The sequence below is a fragment of the Cimex lectularius genome, unplaced genomic scaffold (assembly GCF_000648675.2).
Source record: "Cimex lectularius strain Harlan isolate CLEC.00 unplaced genomic scaffold, Clec_2.1 scaffold95, whole genome shotgun sequence".
Taxonomy (NCBI): Eukaryota; Metazoa; Arthropoda; class Insecta; order Hemiptera; family Cimicidae; genus Cimex; species Cimex lectularius.
In genome coordinates, this window is record NW_019392779.1 from 168,361 (window position 1) to 189,628 (window position 21,268).

At 34.5% G+C, this 21,268-nt stretch overlaps 1 protein-coding gene across 3 annotated transcripts in view; it reads right to left on the reverse strand.

Moving 5' to 3' along the window:
- Positions 1-1,040: 1,040 nt before the first annotated feature.
- The window catches only part of LOC106667827, a 206,052-nt gene continuing 185,824 nt past the window's right edge, over positions 1,041-21,268 (reverse strand). For all 3 annotated transcript variants that reach the window (XM_014396029.2, XM_024227733.1, XM_024227732.1), the window contains 3 exons: positions 4,914-5,064; positions 4,430-4,487; positions 1,041-4,370 (listed from right to left, as the gene is read on the reverse strand). In XM_014396029.2, coding sequence (XP_014251515.1) covers positions 3,984-4,370; positions 4,430-4,487; positions 4,914-5,064 — 596 coding nt within the window. In that variant the 3' untranslated portion in view covers positions 1,041-3,983. The remainder of the gene's footprint in view (positions 4,371-4,429; positions 4,488-4,913; positions 5,065-21,268) is intronic.

The window sequence follows — 21,268 nt, forward strand, 5'->3', positions numbered from 1 at the left end:
TCCCTCTCTGTTTCTATCTCTACCTATCTATCTAACTCTGACTGTCTCCATCTATCACTCTATCTCTCTCTAAAAAAATATATATATATTTTTTTAGCTTCTATCGCTACATATNTTCTTTAGCTCTCCCTCACCCTCTCTCTATCTTTCTCTCCATTCCTATTTCAAATTCTATCTCGATCAATCTATCTACTTTAGTTTTCTTTCTCTCTCTCTATCTTTCTTACTCTTTCTCAACCTTTCTTCTATTCCTTATTTATAATCAATCTTTCCTTATTCCTACCCTATTAACATTTCTTTACACTTTTATATTCAGTCTCACTGCTCTCTGATATTCTCTGGCTCTCTCTCTCTCTTTCTCTCTCTCTCCCTTTCTATCCCTACCTATCTATCTATCCATCTATCACTCTCTCTCTCTTTCTCTCCCTCACTCTCTCTTCTCTTTAGATCGAGACCGAATCTTGAGAGATTATGTAAATTAAGCGATATCAATCAATCTCTCTTCCTATCACTACATATCTAACTATGCATCTATCACTCTTTATCTCTCTCTCTTTTTCTCTCTCTCTCTTTTTTTCTCTCTCTCTCTATCTTTATCTCCCTTCCTATTTATAATTCTATCTCGATCAATCTGTACTTTACCTTTTTTTCTCTCTCTCTATCTTTCTTACTCTTTCTCATCCTTTCTTCTATTCCTTATTTATTATCAATCTTTCCTTATTCCTACCCTATTAACATTTCTTTACCCTTTCATATTCAGTCTCTCTTCACTGCCTCTCTGATATTCTCTCTCTCACCTGCTCTCTTTCTCCTTCTGTCTGTCTGTCTTCGTTTGACAAGGACAAAAACCTTAAGCTCAAGTTGTCATTCTTCTCATTTTGTATGATTATATCTTCATATTCGGGTTAAAAGTTGTCACATTACCACACGTTCGGCATTTGATTCTGCAGGAAACTTATCAAATTATAATTTTATCGTTGATTATACAAAAATAATCGTCAAAATAGGAAATCAAACCGTACGAGCTTAAAATAAACATGTCAAGTCCATAAATACATTTATTTTGATTGTTCATTATTACAACTGAGGTGTTTTTTTTCTTTAACAAATCAATACAAACGGTACGATTATAGACTTTGAGAAACTTAACAAATTTGTTTTTTCTTTACAATCACATTACAATAATTTACACAGTATTTTTTTAACATAACTTTTCTCACAGTTTCTCCTTGGGTGAGGTTGGTACAAATTTCATGAGAAAAGAGGACGAAATTGTTGGTTTAACTAATGTCAACTTAGGCAAATTTGATTTGGCTTGATTTTTTTTAACGTAACAAAAAACAGACCAGATTGTTAAATTGTTATTACAATCGTGCAGTCAACTGTGATTAACAAATTGCAATATTATTTATTTTTTAATAAAGAATTAAAACTACAAAATATCACATTAATATCAGAATGCATTTTTTTTAAACTTTTTCCGTAAAATTTATAAAATGCATTCCAAAGATATTTTTATTTTTTATATATTTCAGAACAGGATAAATTCTACATCTATATTCTTTTATTTATTCATATTTTTTTAAATTTTTATTTCCCTTGAAAAGTCTGACTCATTTTATAACCTAGTTTTTTAATAATATAACATTACATGACTAGACAAAATAAAAATTGTTTTTTACGTATCAAACTTTTAAAAATAAAACAACATAACGTTTGATATTATTATAAACATTCAACAATAAAAGGAAGGGGTGAAAAACATAATTGATCTCGATGATAACACAAAAATTTTCCGGAAAACATACAAGCATTGTGTTACCTTTTTTTTAAAGTAAATGAATTTATAAAAGATAGTAAATATTTCATTTTTAACAGTAAGATTATTATTATAGTTTTTATTAATCGGAACATGTAAAAATGTAACTTTATTATGAAGAAATAAAATATTTCTTTTGTTACATTTAAGCCTTCTTATACTATTGTAAACATTTCTTTAACTTGAATATAAAAATAAATTGAAATTTTTTTATGATATTTTAAAATTCAAGCAGTTATAAATTGTTTTAAAAAAGGTTTATCTTTTTATTTGTAGTAAAATTTATGTGGATTTGGAATGGTTCTTAACATTACACATTGTAAGTTATTTATTTTCATATTTTAAACAGGCACTAGACATAAGGGGAGAAAAATTTTATAAAATTTGTTTTTTTTTGGTTACATATATTTTTTAAATATATATTTCAAAAATATAACTATAGTTTTTATTTATACATTTAAAAAATTACACATTCTAAGAATGTCTCGATGAAAAAAATCCTGGATTTAATATTTCATTTTTAAAAGAAATAAAACGAGAGGGGCTTAAAATTTTAAAATTGATTTTAAAAAACTAAGCCCAAATAGTATGGGCAAGTGATATAGTAACATCAGTCATTTTATAACAGAATATGGTAGAAAATACTAAATAGAAATAGAAAATACGCTCATGCTGTCTAAAAGAGAAAAAAATACAAGTTTGTTATTTAATTAACCAGTGAAGATTGAACAAGAAGGAAGAGCAGAAAGCAAAGTTAAAAACAAAATAGTCTGGATTGGTGCTTATTTTCCAATCAAGTATTAAGTGCTTGTAAAAATTCGGATATGATTTCAGTTTTAAATTTTTTATTCAAATTTAAATAAAAATCATATTGAAAATCTTAAACTGTTATTTATCTATATTTGTTTAGTTCTTTTAATCTAACGGCTAATGCCTATTTACAAAATTTTAGGAAATCTAGTCAGGAAAATGGTTTGGTCAATGGAATCCTGTTCACTTTATTTTCTAACGCCTTACATATTTTTTAACTTCCAGGCGATAAAACCTAATACTAATCGGTTTTATTACTCCCCGTTTTATTCCGTTATATTATAATTTTTTGTGTAAGAGGTAGATCTGCATACATTTTTATAGACCATTTCAATCTTCAACCTAACTTTGGTTTTCCTAATATGTAATTATTTTACATCCCTTTTAATATTATTTACATTCACACGTTTTATAACATTTGTACATAACTTATTTTGGTAAATGTTCTTTTTTTTCTTTTTTTTGGTAGACTGTTATATTTACATAGGTATAATACATAGTTTTAATATAATTATATCATTATCTCTCTCGTGTTTTTATTATTTATAAGTAAACTGATAAATTGAATCAATATAACAAATTTTGTGAAAAACCCTTATGTCTCTAACATGGTTTATAATTGACAATATTCGCGTTTGAAAATCCCATAATTGCTTATATCACAGAGCAGAGATTGCCTTTTAAAATTTGTATGAAGGTTGTTCAGAAAAAAAAGTAAAAACTCTAAAAAAAAGTTTTATGTTAATTTAGTTGGCTTAATTTTATTAATTAATTTAGTAGATAACATTTTAAATAGCGAAGATGTCTCAGAATTTTATCCTTGCAAAAGAATGGAAGATAATTTCTCTTTAACCTTCTGAAGTTGGCAACTTTTAAATTTCTAATTTTTATGCAAAGACAGTTGTAAAGAAATATTGGCGTCACAAGCTGGACACTAATTTTTCTTCTCAACTGACTTTGTACAAAAAATTAGAAATAATAATCAATAATAAACAGATAACTAATTAAATAGATTTTATATTATGTTAAGGTTGGTCATTGTCTCTTTACTCTGTGACATGTTCTCCGAGATTAACAAACAAAACTATAAATATTACTTTAAAGTATTTAAAAGTATTAAGTCAACGATCAAGTAACAGGAGGTGGTGTTCTCTGATCGCTGACAAATTTAACAAATCGCAATTATGACTATTGTTTATTTTTATTATTAAAAACTTATATTATTTACTAAACATCACAAATACACAAGGGGGTAGGGGCATGAGATACGGGAAGAAGAGTATCGCCGTTACTCCAAAGTCCAGGGATAAGGGAGATAGGGCGCAGGGGGTGGCAACCCCTCTTGCGGCTGGGGTCACGCCAGCTCGGTGTAATAGCCACCCCTGTTTTTGTCGTACATGACTACACTGTTAGCGACGTGGTGGTATTGGGGGTGGTACTGAGGCGGAGGGGGCGGCTGGTAGTGTCTCATCTGGGGCACGGGGTACTGGTCGTACTGGCTCGCGTACACGAACTGCTGCGGTGGCGGGGCGGCCGTGGCGTAGGTCATCTGGTGCTGCAGCTTGTGCCTCGCCGCGCCGAGCTCGCCGTTGCTCTGGAGCGAGTGGTACCTCTGCATCGGTTTTTTGTGCATGCCGTACATCGACCTCTGCTTGGCGGCTTGCCATTCTTGCAGCAGTCTGCAAAGCTGGGAGTGGTCCATGGCAAATTCGTATTCTCCATTTGGGTCGTAGTCTGGACCCTGTGGACAAAACGGAGTTATACTTAATGCCATACGAATACATTAAACTTAATACTCACATTATTTATTTTTTCATCCAGCATTTTAAAGAAATCGCTTTGGCTTGTAGACAGTTCTCTGTAAAACCAAATAAACCGGTATTAATAAAGGTTAATAATCGTATATACTTTGGCTGTTATCGATCATGCTGGTATGTTCGCATGGTCTGACAGAAATAGTGCCGAAGTCGTCTTTATTGAAATCTCTGCATGATTTCTTTTTGACACTTTGAAGATGGCGAAATGCCGAAACGCGTCCGCCCGACTGACAACACAGCGAACCCAGGCAGACCAGGATGATCGATAACGACCAAATTACAAGTTTATATCATAATTTAATCATATCCGTCGTCTTTCCTTAACTTTTTATTAATTATCAACATACTATAAGGTTATCAAAAAAAACAAATCTAAGATTGCAACACACACGGGCACAGGCGTAAAGATATAATCATTTCTTTTAACCAGTTTCATCCTACAGCCGGCCAAGACAGGATTTACTTACGTTTGAGCTAACAAAGGACTCGAAGAAAGCTGTACCATCTGCCTCATGCGAGCTGCAGCTTCTTCATCTTCTGCCGCAGGGGGGAGCTCTTCGACTAAAGCCGTCTCCGCCGGTGGCGCTGCTTCTTCATCGCTATCATCACTACCTCCACCTAGAAATAAAACAAACATTAGAAACTGTTTTGCTGTATCTGAAAATGATTCACAAGTACAGGCAAAAACCGAATAACAGCCGAACTAAGCGGATCAGCAGTTGTCGAAAAACCAGCTTCAAGTTTGTCATCCCGATCGGTCTATAGGTATAAATTAGGCGAAATTCAATTAGGAGGAACCAGATGGCGATACAGTGTTAGTAGAGGGGACGGATGTGAGCCTTAATTACTTACTTAAGGCTCATAGTTCAGAAGCCCCCGCCCCTGAAACGTAGCCACAACTTGCCTACCTCTCCGGCTGAACATGAGTGCCCATTAACCCCAGTCACATCTTGCGGTCGGCCCGAACCAGCGCGGATCTGAGTCTGGAGCGAAATCGGGAATAATTCAACCTATTCTGGAGCCTATTCGAATTAAAAGATAATGAAACTTCTGATTGACCGTACGAAACAAAATATAAATAAAAGAATGGGGGGAAAAATCGTTCATGGCCTCTCAAATTCTTAATTTTTTAAATCCCAACTCTTACCCATTTTTACAAGACTTATTAAAGCCAATTATTCAACAACTGATAGGTAGTGGTCCGCTAATTCTAGTTATATTCTTTATACATTACAATTAATTAAGGGTTTTAGTTGAGATAAAATCCAATCCAATACACGACATTTGAAAAATGGCAAAAGGGAGGGAATATTGAAAAGGTGCGGTTGAGATGGGAGGTTGGTGTCCGAGTGGATCGAGGTCACGATAGCTCAAGTGATAGAGCAGCGGCGTATTTATGCCGAAGATCGAGGGTTCGAATCCCGCTCGTGCCATTGACTTTTTTATCTCAACTAAAAACCTTAATTAATTGTAATATATTAATTAGTCAAGCGGACCACGAAATTAGTGAATTTAATTCTTTATATAGTACATCACACCTCACAAAAAATAATCGATTGTAATGTATCTTAAATTAGTCAAAGTATTATTTATAGCTTTATTCTGTCGTTAACCTTTCTTTGCACCAAATTACCATTTTTTATGTTCAAATTATTTTTCATCACATTAACCTTTCTCAATTTCAAATTACCGTTTTTAACTTTACATTAATTCTTTCTTTACAGAATGAAAATAACTTAAAGATGGTATAAAATCACTGTATATTTTTATATTTGAGAACCTGAGAAATAAAAATCATACAAATTATATTTATTTTAATTTAGGATTTTTTTTATATGTAAATGAAAAACTATATAAAAAATTAATTATAATGAAAATGAACGAGTATATTAAACATTACATAAAAATAAACGTTACGTCTTTCTGAAATTGGAAAATGTAAGAAATTGTGTGGTGATTAGTGACCGTTAATCGATATTTATTTAGAAATCGTGAGATACAGTCTGGTGTGATGTAGGATCCAGAAAAACATTTACTTTATCGTGCCAACGTTTCGATCTTTATTGAGATCATCTTCAGGGCCTGGGATTTACAAACATTGTTTACATGTAACAGTTACATTTTGGATGTGGAAAAGTGAATTATTCAAATNGATGATCTCAATAAAGATCGAAACGTTGGCACGATAAAGAAAATGTTTTTCTGAAACCTACATCACACCAGACCGCATCTCACGATTTCTACATAAGTAAGAAATTGTCATTTTTAAAAGACCAATGATTTTATATTGGCGTTTCTAGATGTAGCATAGACTTTTGATTGTGTTTAGCATTCGGGCATGCTTTATAAATTTCTGCTCTTATTCACTTCTTACCTTTCCTGAAATCCTGTCTAACCGACTGTTAGTTCAGATTCAAGTATGTCAAAGAGTTCTCGGAAATCAGGCCAATACAATCCGGCATACTACAAGGGAACATTCTTGGTCCATCATTTACATCATTTATACCGCCTACAGCAATATTGTCCAAACTCGAATCCTATCTAATTACAAACTATGTCTAACATCCAAAAATACATTGAGTTTATAGAAAACTGGTGCAATAAGTGTAGAACAAGACTATAAAAATACTCAGTGAGTGTTCACATTGAACCAATCAGTCTTGCCTTCAACTGTGCCTCAACATCAGAGATACCGACTTCCGTTCAACTTAGTATTAAACTTAGACAACATACTGACGAAGAAACTTACGAGACAATAATTTAAAAGTTGGACAAATTCGAATATTTCTAGGGCTGAAATCCGTGTTGACGGTCAACACTAAACTAACATTCAAAAGTCTTTACTGCGTCCACTTTGGAAATATGGAGTGGAACTGTCAAACGTCCCTCCTCTACGTCACTAACCTCACTATCCGCAACATTTGTTTTTGTTTTGTCAACTAACAAGTCAGTTCCCGATTTAAAAAGTTTCAATTGTTACCACCATACACATTCCCTTCAGGAGAACCTGATTTCATGGACGGTAGCCTCGAGATTTCTTGGCCCTTAATCCCTCACACCGAGTGCATTGGCAGGTTTCTCGAGCATGTGTTATAACCGTGTTAAAAACGTACTGGCATCAAATTTGTAATATGCACTAGCATGTATAGGATAAAAATTAGAAGACTGTCACACTTCAATTTGACAAAAAAAATTATTCGTTCTTCGGAGCGAAATTATTTTATTTATTTATTATTTTCCAACTTTTTAAAAAAAAGCGTTATTTTAAAATGAAAAATGGTTAATTAAAATTGAAACGTTCAACTAAAAATAAAAAAGTAACTTTAAGGGTAAAAAAAATATTTTGAAATTAGAAAGAATTAATGTGATGCAAAAAAGAGTTAATTTGAAATTTAAAAAATAAATTTAAAGATAAAAAAATTCATTTGGAATTTGAAAAGATTAATTTGGTGCAAAAAAGTGTTAATTTGATGGAAAAAGTTATCTCGATTAAAATTTACTTTTAATCGACCCATTTTTGCACCTTATCACCTCTGGGGCACCTGTGGTCAATGTTTGGTCTTTCGGCCTTGGGATATTAACATTTAAATTGGATTCCATTGTTAATAAATTAATGAGATTGCAGAGCGCTATTAGATTATGGACAGATTAGCAAATCCTGACACCACGTAATATATCATCAACACGTCGTCAACCTTCAATTACTGTCGTAACAGCCCTGGAGTTGCGTCAATTTAAAACATCATATGTATTGAATATAAGTTTTTAATGCTACTATTAGCGATGAGACAAAACTGAGAGAGAGAGAGAGAATGAGAGAGAGAGAGAGAGAGAGAGAGAGAGAGAGAGAATACTTTATTCTGGGACTAGAATCCCCTAAGAATAAAAAAGGTCCCAAAATGTTTTTTACAAATCTGGAACTTGAATTAATGAAGATTTGGTGTTAACATAAAGTAAAATAAGTTGAACTAAATCGCAAAATACAAAATAAAAAACATAGAAATATAATAGTAGCAGTAATAATAAGTGAGGAAATAATAGTATTAGTAATAATTGTTTAGAAATCGTGAGATGCGGTCTGGTGTGATGTAGGTTTCAGAAAAACATTTTCTTTATCGTGCCAACGTTTCGATTTTTATTGAGATCATCTTCAGGGACTAGGATTTACAAACATTGTTTACATAGATGTGGAAAAGTGAATTTATACAATGCAAAATGTATTTTTTATATATATACAATACACCCCTTCAAAATCCAACGTATATAAACACAAAATAGCAAATCTCACTGGCACTCTCGACACAACAGGCAAGAATGGCACAATTACACAGAAGACAAACACTTTGAGTGAGTAGAAATACTTTGATTGAATATATAAAAAATATATTTTGCATTGTATAAATTCACTTTTTCACATCCTAAATGTATTTGTTAAATGTAAACAATGTTTGTAAATCCCAGGCCCTGAAGATGATCTCAATAAAGATCGAAACGTTGGCGCGATAAAGAAAATGTTTTTCTCAAACCTACATCACACCAGGCCGCATCTCACGATTTCTAAATAAATATCGATTAACGGTCACTAATCACCACACATTAGTAATAATGTATAGTTAACAAATAATAGTGAAATAATAAATGATAATATACAAATAAGAAAATAATAAGAAATAAAACTGCCTTTGAAAAAACCAATACATCAACAATTTAGGACTGAGTATTGACCGTAAAGTTTAGACTAAACTTACTGCAGACCTGCTGCAGCAAAGCCGGTCAAAACTCAGGAGATTTGTTAACTGACCCGACTTAATAGGACTTAAAATATTGGGAACTAATAAAACTCTCAATTACTTTAGAGGCAGATAAGTACCAACACATGCTGAAAAATCAGCTCGCTTACAAGTTAAAGAGTTTAGGAGTGGTATCAGTCTAAAAATGGACGATGAAATTGTGTAAAAATTGATTCAGCTAAAAATGAGGTTTGTTTGTATCAACTCTAAACCTTCTAGGGCGTATAAACTTACTAGTATTTAAAAGCATTGCTTGATAAATAATTTAAAATAAAAACGTGCTTAGCGGATCAGAAATCAGGAAATATGAGAAATTGTCCGACATTCGACGGGAAAAAGTAAGAGCCTGTATAAAAAGAACTGTTTCATACTTTTGCCTCATATTCTACCTTACGGTAAAATGATTATTATTAAGCTAAGATGTACATCAGCTTAAGAACCTATACTCTCAACAAAAAAAGATAAAAGTCCTAAAGAGAGAGAGGGAGAGATAGAGAAAGATATATATATATATATATAGAGAGAGAGAGATAGATAGATAGATAGATAGATAGATAGATAGATAGATAGATAGATAGATAGATAGATAGATAGATAGATAGATAGATAGAGAGAGAGAGAGAGAGAGAGAGAGCGAATGTGAGTGAGTGAGAGAGAGGATCTAAACAGGCAGATAAGCCGCAACTCCTCCAAATGTTAGACTCTCGGCTTGTAGACTATTAGCTAAATTTTAGGGAGCAACTAATACACCCTGCCAAACAACCGTCAAGCTGATCAAAAACTGCCTAATGCAATAAATAAATTAAAAATGAACAATATATGTTCGTTAATATTGTGAATAGAAAGAACCATAATAGGCTAAGCCCGCATTTCTTCGCGGTAATCACGAATTGTCGGCGTTTTCGCCGTCGCAAACAGTCCCACGTAAGAAACAGGTTGTGATACAGAAAAATGGAGTGGAAAGGTTAATAACAAACAAAAAATTTGAAAGAAAGAAAGAACGTGAGAAGGATGGAGAGAGAGAGCGAGGGAGAGGGAGAGGGAGAGAGAGAGAGAGAGAGAGAGAGAGAGAGAGAGAGAGAGAGAGTGAGAGAGAGTGAGAGAGACTCGAATCGAAAAGTGAAGATTCTGAACTAAGAAATGCCACAAATGTTACGAGTTAAATAATTATTTTAAGAACAGATTTTTTTATTCTTAAACGACCTGATTTAATCGTCTACTCAACGTATACTAGAACTTAGTAAAACACAAATATACACTTGGTTAACAGACTGTTACACAATTTTCATGTTCCCTTTGACCTTGATAATAGAGCAACATCGGGTTGGAGAACATGGTCTCAAAGAGAAAAAAAAAGAATTTCTTTGGTAAAAAAAGTTATATGAGAACACTTAGCTGAAAACAGTTACATCATTCGTTTATGAAAGTCTTCGAAAATTTGTTTGAGTATTTTTGGCAAATTTGAGTTAATTCTTTTTAGTAATACGACGCAGGTCATATGCAAAAAATTATCCTGTATTAGATCTGAGACCAAAATGGTACCAGTTCGACCTCAACTCTCTACGTTTCTTCTCAGGAAATAGAAACCTCTAACTTTTTTGCATCCCAATAGTAAAAGGCCAGTGATTTTTTTTCTTCCGACAAAAGACCGGTTATCGTTCTCCCTCGAGCTCCGGGGTAGAAAAAGTAGTGAAACTTGCGGGGAGGGAATGGAGGAAGATAACGCTCTTCTATCTCCGAGTTTTCCGCCCCCTCCGAGAGCAATGAATGAGATCTGGGCAAAATGTCAAAGCTCGTCGTTTTACATCACTTCGGCCCTTTTCCAATTTACCCTTCCATTTTATTGGCTTAGAGAGAAAGCAACAAAAAAAAACAAGGTTACGATGTTCTTCTGTTCATCTATTGACGATGTTCTACCTTCTACGCAATCGGGTTAGATAATGGTTTTTATTCCTTGAATGTAAAAAACGTCAAGCTGAAAATACTACGAATACCAGTTGTATTTGACTAGTTGGCTAGTACAAAAAATGAATTTTGAATCCATAATTTAGATAAAAAATAATGTATTTTTTATAACTTGTTGCTTATGTAATTGAAAATAAACTGATACGAGCTTCAAAACCTTACCGTTGAATATCTATCAAAGCTATTTGATGCACAGCAGAAAGTTTATTCTTTATCCTTGAACATAAAAATGTCTTACTTTTACTATTTCTACCAACGAAACGACCAAGAGGTAAAGATCAAAGGGTAAAACTAGGATGGACATTAATTAAGAAGATTAAAGGTTTATGAACTAGGAAACAGCGACCAGTGTGCCGTTACTATCTTATCTAGGTCTTTTTAGTTCATCTCATCCTCCATAAACCTTAGCATCAACAGAGGAATTAGGTGGTTCCTTCTTCTCATTAGACCAAACCTTGATCCAGTGTTCGTAAGCTAAATAAGGCAAATGACGGTCATTTCCGCAAGATTAAATCAAAGAAAGCAGGTTCGCTTACAATGCGGTCATTTCGCTGATTTGAAGACTGTACTTGATTTAAATTATATGGTCAGAGATTAAAATATGTCAAGTAAACAATACGAAATGTAAGAGAAGTTTATCAAAGATTTTTCCTATCAATAGGAGAGAGGGGAAGGACGATATGAGACTTGGTGTGGTTCATTGGATTTCGAAATCATGATTGTTTATGCACGAATTTATGCTAGGCCTTATACCCACTCGGTCCTCTTTTTCGCTAAAACTCACCCGTCGCACCACAACTCTTGACCTGCTCCCCAAAACTTCTTTTTTACTGTACTCCGGTCTACCTTCTTCTTCACATCTTGTTCTTTTGACGTGTTACCCTTTAATTTCCGAACCTACTTCACTTCATAGCTGTTTGGAAGACTCTGGATCGGAAAACTACGATTTGGAAACCTTGCCTTCTTGAGTCGACTGATCTGGACCAGAACGCAGGTATCTTCCTCGTATTTTACATTTTTTTAAATAATTTTTATTTCCTTTCCCCTTTTCTCTTAAAGTTGTTCCTTTTTCGCATTTAAAGTAATTTCCACTTCGTTTCCCTTTTCTCAATTTCACTATATTTATTAATTACAATTAATTAAGGTTTTTAGTTGAGATGAAAAAAAGTTAATGGCACGAGAGGGATTCGAACCCACGACCTTCGGCGGCTATATTCGCCGCTGCTCTACCACCTGAGCTATCGTGACCTCGATCCACTCGGACATCAACTCCCCATCTCAACCCCACCTTATGAGTTTTCCCTCCTTTTGCCATTTTTCAAATGTCGTGTAATCGGTTTGCATTCTCGACGACAATTGAAATGGCGACGGAGAGCTTTAGTGAAGTGTACTTCATTTTAATTCATTAAATTCACTAATTTCGTGGTCCGCTTGACCAATTAATACTTTACAATTAATTAAGGTTTTTAGTTGAGATGAAAAAAAGTTAATGGCACGAGAGGGATTCGAACCCACGACCTTCGGCTAGATACGCCGCTGCTATACCACCAGCTCTACCATCTCAATCCCACCTTATGAGTTTTCCCTCCTTTTGCCATTTTTCAATGAGATGGGGAGTTGATGTCCGAGTGGATCGAGGTCACGATAGCTCAGGTGGTAGAGCAGCGGCGTATCAAGCCGAAGGTCGTGGGTTCGAATCCCTCTCGTGCCATTAACTTTTTTTCATCTCAACTAAAAACCTTAATTAATTGTAATGTATTAATTGGTCAAGCGGACCACGAAATTAGTGAATTTAATGAAATATTTATTAATGTATTTCTCTTTCATTTTTTATGTGCAAACAATGTTGATTGAAGCTGATTTTCATAAGAAGGACGTACTTGTATATACAAGTAGGGTAAAAAACCAATATTGAATATACCTTATTAAACACAGAAGCATAATTACAAATGATTACTGTTCGTTTATTGTATTTTAATTCATGTGTTACTACAATTCCAACCCTTCATACGTGTAATTTGAAAACCGTTAGACACTATTGAAATAAAAGAATAATAAGATCTGTTGGATCAGCCCGTATGTTTGTATACGATCGTACGTGATTGTGTTTGTCCTGTTGGGACGGTATCGGAAAGGAATGGTACGTCCGGACGACAAAGCACCACAGCATGTGTGACGAATGACCGAGGGAAAAAATTACACCTCCCGGAGTGGAAAATTGAATCCCCCTCTTATTCCGTCTAACCGTTCGGTGGTTTTTTTAACAATATTTTTTATTCCCGGGCGTTTAGACGACACGGTGGAATTATAACACTGTACTGCTTTTGATTTGGGAGGGGGGTGAAACTTTGATCTGTGGGAAGGTTTACGAAAAGTCAACCGTCGGCGAAAAGTTATTCGTTCTAATTGGACCTGGTCTGATTGATACAATCAATTTTAAAGTGACGGGCCATTCTTCATCAAAAAAAAAATCCATTAACAAACCCTGAATCGCATTTTATATGAAAATAGGAAAAACACGGAGACACTATGAAATTAACTAGCAACTATAAATTTAAACAATTCTTTCGATATGGTACAATACGCGATAAGTAAAATACGTTTTTACAAGAGTATTGAAAAGAACAATTTCTATAAAAATTAACTTTCTAATTTGAAAATTGTAATTATAAAGAAGAATAGGAGAAAGCAATTAAAATAACAAAGGGCCAGTATTGTTTTCCATCTTTTTAATTTTGCATGAATTCCTCGGGGTTCTTTAAGCAATATTTTTTAATAAAGATGAAGCATGATTTCTTAGCTATCTGATTAGCTGAATGTGTGCATAAAAAAAGGAACAAAATCTTTATCAACCCTTGAACCATTTTTTTTACATTTTATTATTATTATTATTATTATTATTAAATTCACTAGTTTTCGAACCCATTACCTTCGGCTAGATACGCCGCTACTCTACCACCTGTGCTATCGTGACTTCGATCCACTTGGACCCTAATTTCCCATCTCAACCCCACCTTATAAGTTTTCCCTCCTTTTTGCCATTTATTCAAATGTCGTGTAATCGGTTTGGATTCTCGACGACAATTGAAATGGCCACGGAGAGCTTTAGTGAAGTGTACTTCATATTAATTATTTAAATTCACTAGTTTTCGAGGCCCGCTTGACCAATTAATATCTTTCAATTAATTAAGGTTTTTAATTGAGATAAAAAAGTCGGTGTCACGAGCGGGATTCGAACCCACGACCTTCGGCTTAATATGCCGCTGCTGTACCACTTGAGCTATCGTGACTTCGATCCACTCGGACACTAACTTCTCATCACAATCCATCATTTTGATTTTTCCCTCCTTTTTGCCATTTTTCAAATGCCTTGTAATCTATTTGATTCTCGGCGACAAATGAAATGGCCACGGAGAGCTTTAGTGAAGATATACTTCAATTAACTTATTAAATTCACTAGTTTTCTTGGTCCGCTTGATCAATTAATATCTTTCAATTAATTAAGGTTTTTTAGCTAAAAAAGTCAGTGTCACGAGCGGGAGTCGAACCTACGATCTTCGGCTTAATACGCCGCTGCTCTATCACTTGGGCTATTAAAACAGTAAAAACATTAACAGGAAATTTTTCACTACTTAACCAAAAATTATATTTAATGATCTAATTGTTTTTTTTAACTAATGAGTAAAATGGCATTTTTGAGTTTTACTTAGTATATTTTTCAATAATTTAATAATAATAATTTACGTATCTTCAATAAATTTTATAAAATGATTAGTACAAAACAAATTTCTTCCAAAGATGAATCATTAAAAGCTAGATGTTGATGTAGATGTATTAGTCGGGGCGTGATTTACTGCAACCTTTAAGAGATATGGTATACTCCGTTCTGTCCCTATAGCATCATTAAAAGATAAGAAATTATAAAAATAAATAAAAAAATTCAAAGCGTTCGAACATTCGGCTTTTCTTTTTGAAGTGTTCATTAGCTCAATTCAGTTAGAAGTGATTTTTATAATTCCAAAAATAATGTATTCAAACCCCCATCACCCCTCTATACATAATTAAAACCCAACCCCACCTAACAACCTTTTATGAAAGACACCCAAGACATAAAACCCCATTATTTTATAGAGCCCAAACTTACATCTCATGAAGAAACAAAATGGCAAAATTCACTAATTTCGTGGTCCGCTTGACCAATGAAATCATTACAATTAATTAAGGTTTTTAGTTGAGATGAAAAAAAGCTAATGGCACGAGCGGGATTCGAACCCACGATCTTCGGCTAGATACGCCGCTGCTTTACCACTTGAGCTATCGTGTCCTCGATCCACTCGGACATCAACTTCCTATCCCAACCCCACCTTATGAGTTTTCCCTCCTTTTTGCCATTTTTCCGGCAATTCCAAAACCGATTACAGGACATTTAAAAAATGGCAAAAAGGAGGGAAAACTCACAAGGTGGGGTTGGGATAGGAAGTTGATGTCCGAGTGGATCGAGGTCACGATAGCTCAAGTGGTAGAGCAGCCGTGTATCTAGCCGAAGATCGTGGGTTCGAATCCCGCTCGTGCCATTAGCTTTTTTTCAACTCAACTAAAAACCTTAATTAATTGTAATAGTGGCAAAATTTTTAAACAGTAACCCCTATACAAAATACCCCCTATGGCTGTTGCCAAATATAAAATTTGACTTTACCTTGTCCGAATATCCAAAAAAATCGACCAGCAAATGCGAACTAAGACAAAGATACCTAGAAATAGTGGTTAAAAATAAGGACTCGCTTAATATTTTACAGACGGGTCGAAGACGGCCAATAAAGTAGGATGCGGATTTGTCGTCGGAAACCGACAGTATAGCCTGAGACTACCCTCGATGTATAGTATATTCAATGCCGAACTGATGGCCATATCCAGAGCGCTTACAGATGTCCAATTGAACCATAATACGGTTGTTCTTTTTTGTGACTGCTACAGTGCCCTGCAAACCATTAAAAGTTATAATGTCGAAAACCACCTGGTTAACAGTGTATGAACTATACTTAAGGGGAATTTCCATTTCCTTCGTATGGATTCCAAGTCACATAGGAATAAAAAACAACGAACGGGCAGACGTTGCCGCTGAAACAGCCCTGCGCTTACCTGAATCTGAGCAGCCCGTGTGTTCAAAGGATCTCGTTGCAACCTTCAGAAGAGAGATATTAAAAAAATGGGAATCTGAATGGATGAATATTGGGAGACAACAAACTAAAAAAGATAAAAGACAGCATTCACCCCTGGGAAATGTACTATCAAACGAATAGGAGGGAAGAGGTTATCATCTGCCGACTCAGAATTGAACATACAAGAATGACACACGGGTTCTTGATGGAGGGTACTGACCCTCCTGTCTGCCTGTGTGGTGAACGCCTAACCATCGAACACGTCTTGTGCCCCCAAGGAACTGCCAACGGTTTTACACATCTTCCTTACACCTTAAACAACTCCTACAGGATAAGCAGCAAATGGTTGACAAAGTCATCGGGTATTTAAAAAAAATAAAAATAAACAACTATAACAAGAACACTACATTAACACACAAATAACATAAGCAACAAAATTGAACCATCTCTGGGGGGCGCGGGCTAGTGTGCTGGCGCGCTTGCGCCGGTTCGGGGGGGACACGGAGGGACCTCAGGGCAAAAGCCCCGGACCTCCTGAGAGCTTGGACTTTTCCATATAGGTCTCAATGTAAATGGTTTTTATCCACGTCCTCCAAAGGGAGCTCCGTAAGGTCAATCACATCGAAAGAAAACCAAAGACGGAGGAGCCCCTTGGGTCCCTCCTTTTTCGGCGGTGGTGGCCGGGCGGCCGGCTGTACGCGCTCCCCAGAAGTGACACACATGCGAATCCACACACACACTCACACACCACTGTACACATACGGACCCCTAGCTACATAAAGGCAATGATTGCCCTTGCTGGTTTTTGCCTAAAAAAAAAAAATGTACTCCTATAATGGTTAAATTGATAATTATTTTAAAAATGGAAAAGGTATGTCATGAAAAATGTTAGTTATTGAAGAAGGGTTTGCTCGTCGCATAATTTCTTTACTTAACAACCCAAAATTACAATTTGGCCTTTTGTCCAATCGATGAAGGAATATGTGCAGAATGTTTCTCTTCTATTCTCCTAGACGTTCGAGACGAGAAAAAATGGGTATTGGTGGTATTACAAGCTGGTACTATTAACGCCACTGGGTAAATTACAACTTTTTTAAACATAACCAATTTAGGCGAAGCCTATTTCCAGGGCTTAAGCCCAAACCTCCCCCCGGTAATTGACGACCTCCTGCGACTACGCTGTAATATGACGGGGGGGACGTAGATGAAAAATCATCAATCTCGCCCTAAAAACCAATAGACAAAAAATGGGACACAACTGATTCTAGACTTCTCTGAGTTTTACCACCGTTTCTATCAAAAAAGGGCCATGTCCAACCCAATAAAGTCCAAACTTGTGGGCATAGTTAGAGAATATTCAACGCCTTGAATCCTATTGCGTTGTTGGGAAGGGAGGGCGGACTTCATTACACCCCTGGAGAGATAAGAGGCTTCCAGTTTTTATTGCTTTTATATCCACCCTCTTACAAATTTAAGCCGAGTTTTCTTCTGAAATCGGGAAAGGAATTCGTTCATAACCGTTCTTACTAAGGTCGTCGTTAAAGAGAGAAAAACCTTCAATAGCTTTATGATCAAATCCTTTATTTGAGATTCCTGTTGGCGATTATTGTACAAAAAGTATATTCTGCAATAAATGAGGATCAGACTCCCGGCTTATAAAAAATACATAGGAAACATTTTCAAAATTTTCATATTAAGAGTATAAAATTGACAGTCTCATCTCTACAATAAAAGTATAGAGTATAGAAATGTTCTTTTTTTTCATATGGTAAAAATAACTTTTAAACAATAGTTTTTACCAATGGAAAGCAAATTTCAGCACACTTTTCCCCTGATATAGCAACTTTCATTTATCGTCGGATAAGGGAAAAAAATCCCTCGACCCCCGAATATAAAAAAATAACCGTGGAAACCGTTGTGATTTTGTAGTCGTTGAACAATCGTCATTGTGATCTTCAGAATAGATCTGGGTAAATTGGCCGTGGCTTGTGAATTAAGACGGATCGACCGCCACGTGTCGCCTGCGAACCGTAACTAGCTCCTTCCTCTCAACGGGCGACGCTTGGGCTTTGATTCTTTCTACAGCTTTGTACACGGAATTTATTGACCTACTAACTGAACATGTATGCTCGCGGAAAAGCGATTTTTCGGTTGTTTTTCCCAAATTAATATTTTGATTGGAAGGGTGTCTCTTCTCGAATTGAGTTAGGTGTAGTTTTTCACAGTTACAGTCGCTCTAGTTTTTTATTTTTATTTTGTTTGTTTATTGATTGCTTCTTTCTCTCACACTCTCTTTCCATCTCTCACTCTATCCCCCTTTCTAAACCTGATTCTCTATCTGCCTCTATTTCTGTCTTGTTCTCTCCATGTCTGTTTCATTATTTGTTTCACTTCTATCTATTGCTCAATCACTCACTCATATGTTTATCTATGTCTCATTCATTATTTATGTATTTGTCTATCTACCTCTAGATCTCATTTTTTAACTGCGTTTTTTTCTGTTTATTTACCTGGCGGTGTATATCAGTATTTTCTCTGTCTATCTCTTTCTAAATATCTTTTTTTTCACTTTTTATCTTTCCGCTTCACATGATAGCTAAATTCATTGTCTGTCTCTTTTCGGTTTCACACTCTCTAGATTTCTTTATCTTCCTTTCCTTCACTATCTGCGTCTATTCTGTATTTTTATTTCCATGACTTTTTCATTTTTTGTTTCTCTTTCCATCCGTTTGTCAATCACTCACTAGATATCTTTGTTTATCTGTTTTTCTTTATACTTGTCTTACGTTCTGTTTCTCTCTATATACATTTTATTATTTGTCTCTTTTTATCGTTTTTATGCTTATCTATGTCTCATTTCATTATTTATTTTCCTGTCGGTTTATTTGTTATCTATCTCTAGATTCCTTTATTTAACTGCATTTTTTTTCAGTTTGATTACCTGGCAGTTTTTCTTAATATTTTCTCTACTTCTTTCTAAATATCTTTTTTTTATCTTCCTGATGGTCCGCTCCACTTAAAAGTTTGTTTGCCTGTTATTTCTTTATCTTTTTTTTCTTTCAGTTGGACGGTCTTCTTTTTTATATGCCTCTTTCTTTTCTGCCACTTTCTGGTTGCTTGATTGTCCTTCTCTATTCTATTTTTCCTTTACCTTTCTCTCTTTCTATAATGGACGTTGATCAGCAAAATTCTCCACCATATCCCAACAAAATGCAAATTCAATAATTTTGAAACAGGAGGGACCAAATACAATTCTGATTGAATTAATTTATTTATGTTGTATAAATCAGAATATTAATAAAAATTATAATATAGTAGTAATATACTTTATAGTATAAAGTAAATTTAATTAAATGATCATAAATCTTATTTAGAGATTTTAAAAAAAATTATGTTTAGTGTACTAATTTCATTGTCGATTGACATAACAAAAATGTTCCACGACGCAGAATATTCTAAGATAAATCAACAAAATACTGCTTTTTGTGCATATTTTAACAAATTCTCTAAAAAAATGTCGATCAGAAAATGGTCACAACTTATGTATTTTGCTAAGAGCGTTATAAAACCCATAGATTGCCTGTCTGGAAAATCGTGTAAATTAATTTTTTGATTGATAGTGCGAGTTCTAACATGATTTTTCCCAAAACCTAGGAGACAGATTTTCTTTGTTGACAATTAGTTTTATTCACTAATTTCGTGGTCCGCTTGACCAATTAAAATATTACAATTAATTAAGGTTTTTTGGTTGAGATAAAAAAGTCAATGGCACGAGCGGGATTCGAACCCACGATCTTCGGCTAGATAAGCCGCTGCTTTACCACTTGAGCTATCGTGACCTCGATCCACTCGGACACTAACTTCCCATCTCAACCCCACCTTTTGAATTTTCCATCCTTTTTGGCATTTTTCAAAAAATCTTAATTAATTGTAATATATTAATTGGTCAAGCGGTCCACGAAATTAGTGAATTTAATGATTTAAAATGAAGTATACTTCACTAAAGCTCTCCGTGGCCATTTCATTTGTCGTCGAGAATCCAATGCAATTACACGACATTTAAAAAATGGCAAAAAAAGGAGGGAAAATTCAAAAAGTGCGGTTGAGATGGGATGTTGGTGTCCGAGTGGATCGAAGTCACAATAGCTCAAGTGGTAAAGCAGCGGCTTATCTAGCCGAAGATCGTGGGTTCGAATTCCGCTCGTGCCATTGACTTTTTTATCTCAACCAAAAAACCTTAATTAATTGTAATTAGTTTTAATGAAATTGGCAAGTGCATTTTATAATTGTATCAAACATTGTTATCGGACTATTATTTCAACTATTAATATTAAAAAAGGTTAATTTTTGTCAAATAATTTTCTTATTTTGCGTATTTTCTTATAGCATTTTTTTGTATATTTTTATGGTACATACGTGGTTAAAAAGCATTCCTCTTGTTTAAAATGGTATGTTTGACGTTAAAATCATTTTTGAATTATAGACGTTTCAATCAGATATTCTGGTAACGACTTAAAAATTAGAAAAATGTTAGAAATAAAAAAGCGATTAATTTACAATCAACAAAAAATTTATAATTAGGAGTCTCTAAAGGTGCTGAAAATAAATTTTATATTAGTTTCACGATAAAAAAATTATGCTCTTGCTCACCCCTTCAAAATCCAACGTACATAAACACAAAATAGCAAAATCTCACTGGCACTCTCGACACGACACGCAAGAATGGCACAATTACACAGAAGACAAACATTTTGAGTAAGTAGAAATACTTTGATTGAATATAAAAAATATATGTTGCATTGTATAAATTCACTTTTCCACATCCAAAATGTAATTGTTATATGTAAACAATGTTTGTAAATCCCAGGCCCTGAATATGATCTCAATAAAGATCGAAACGTTGGCACG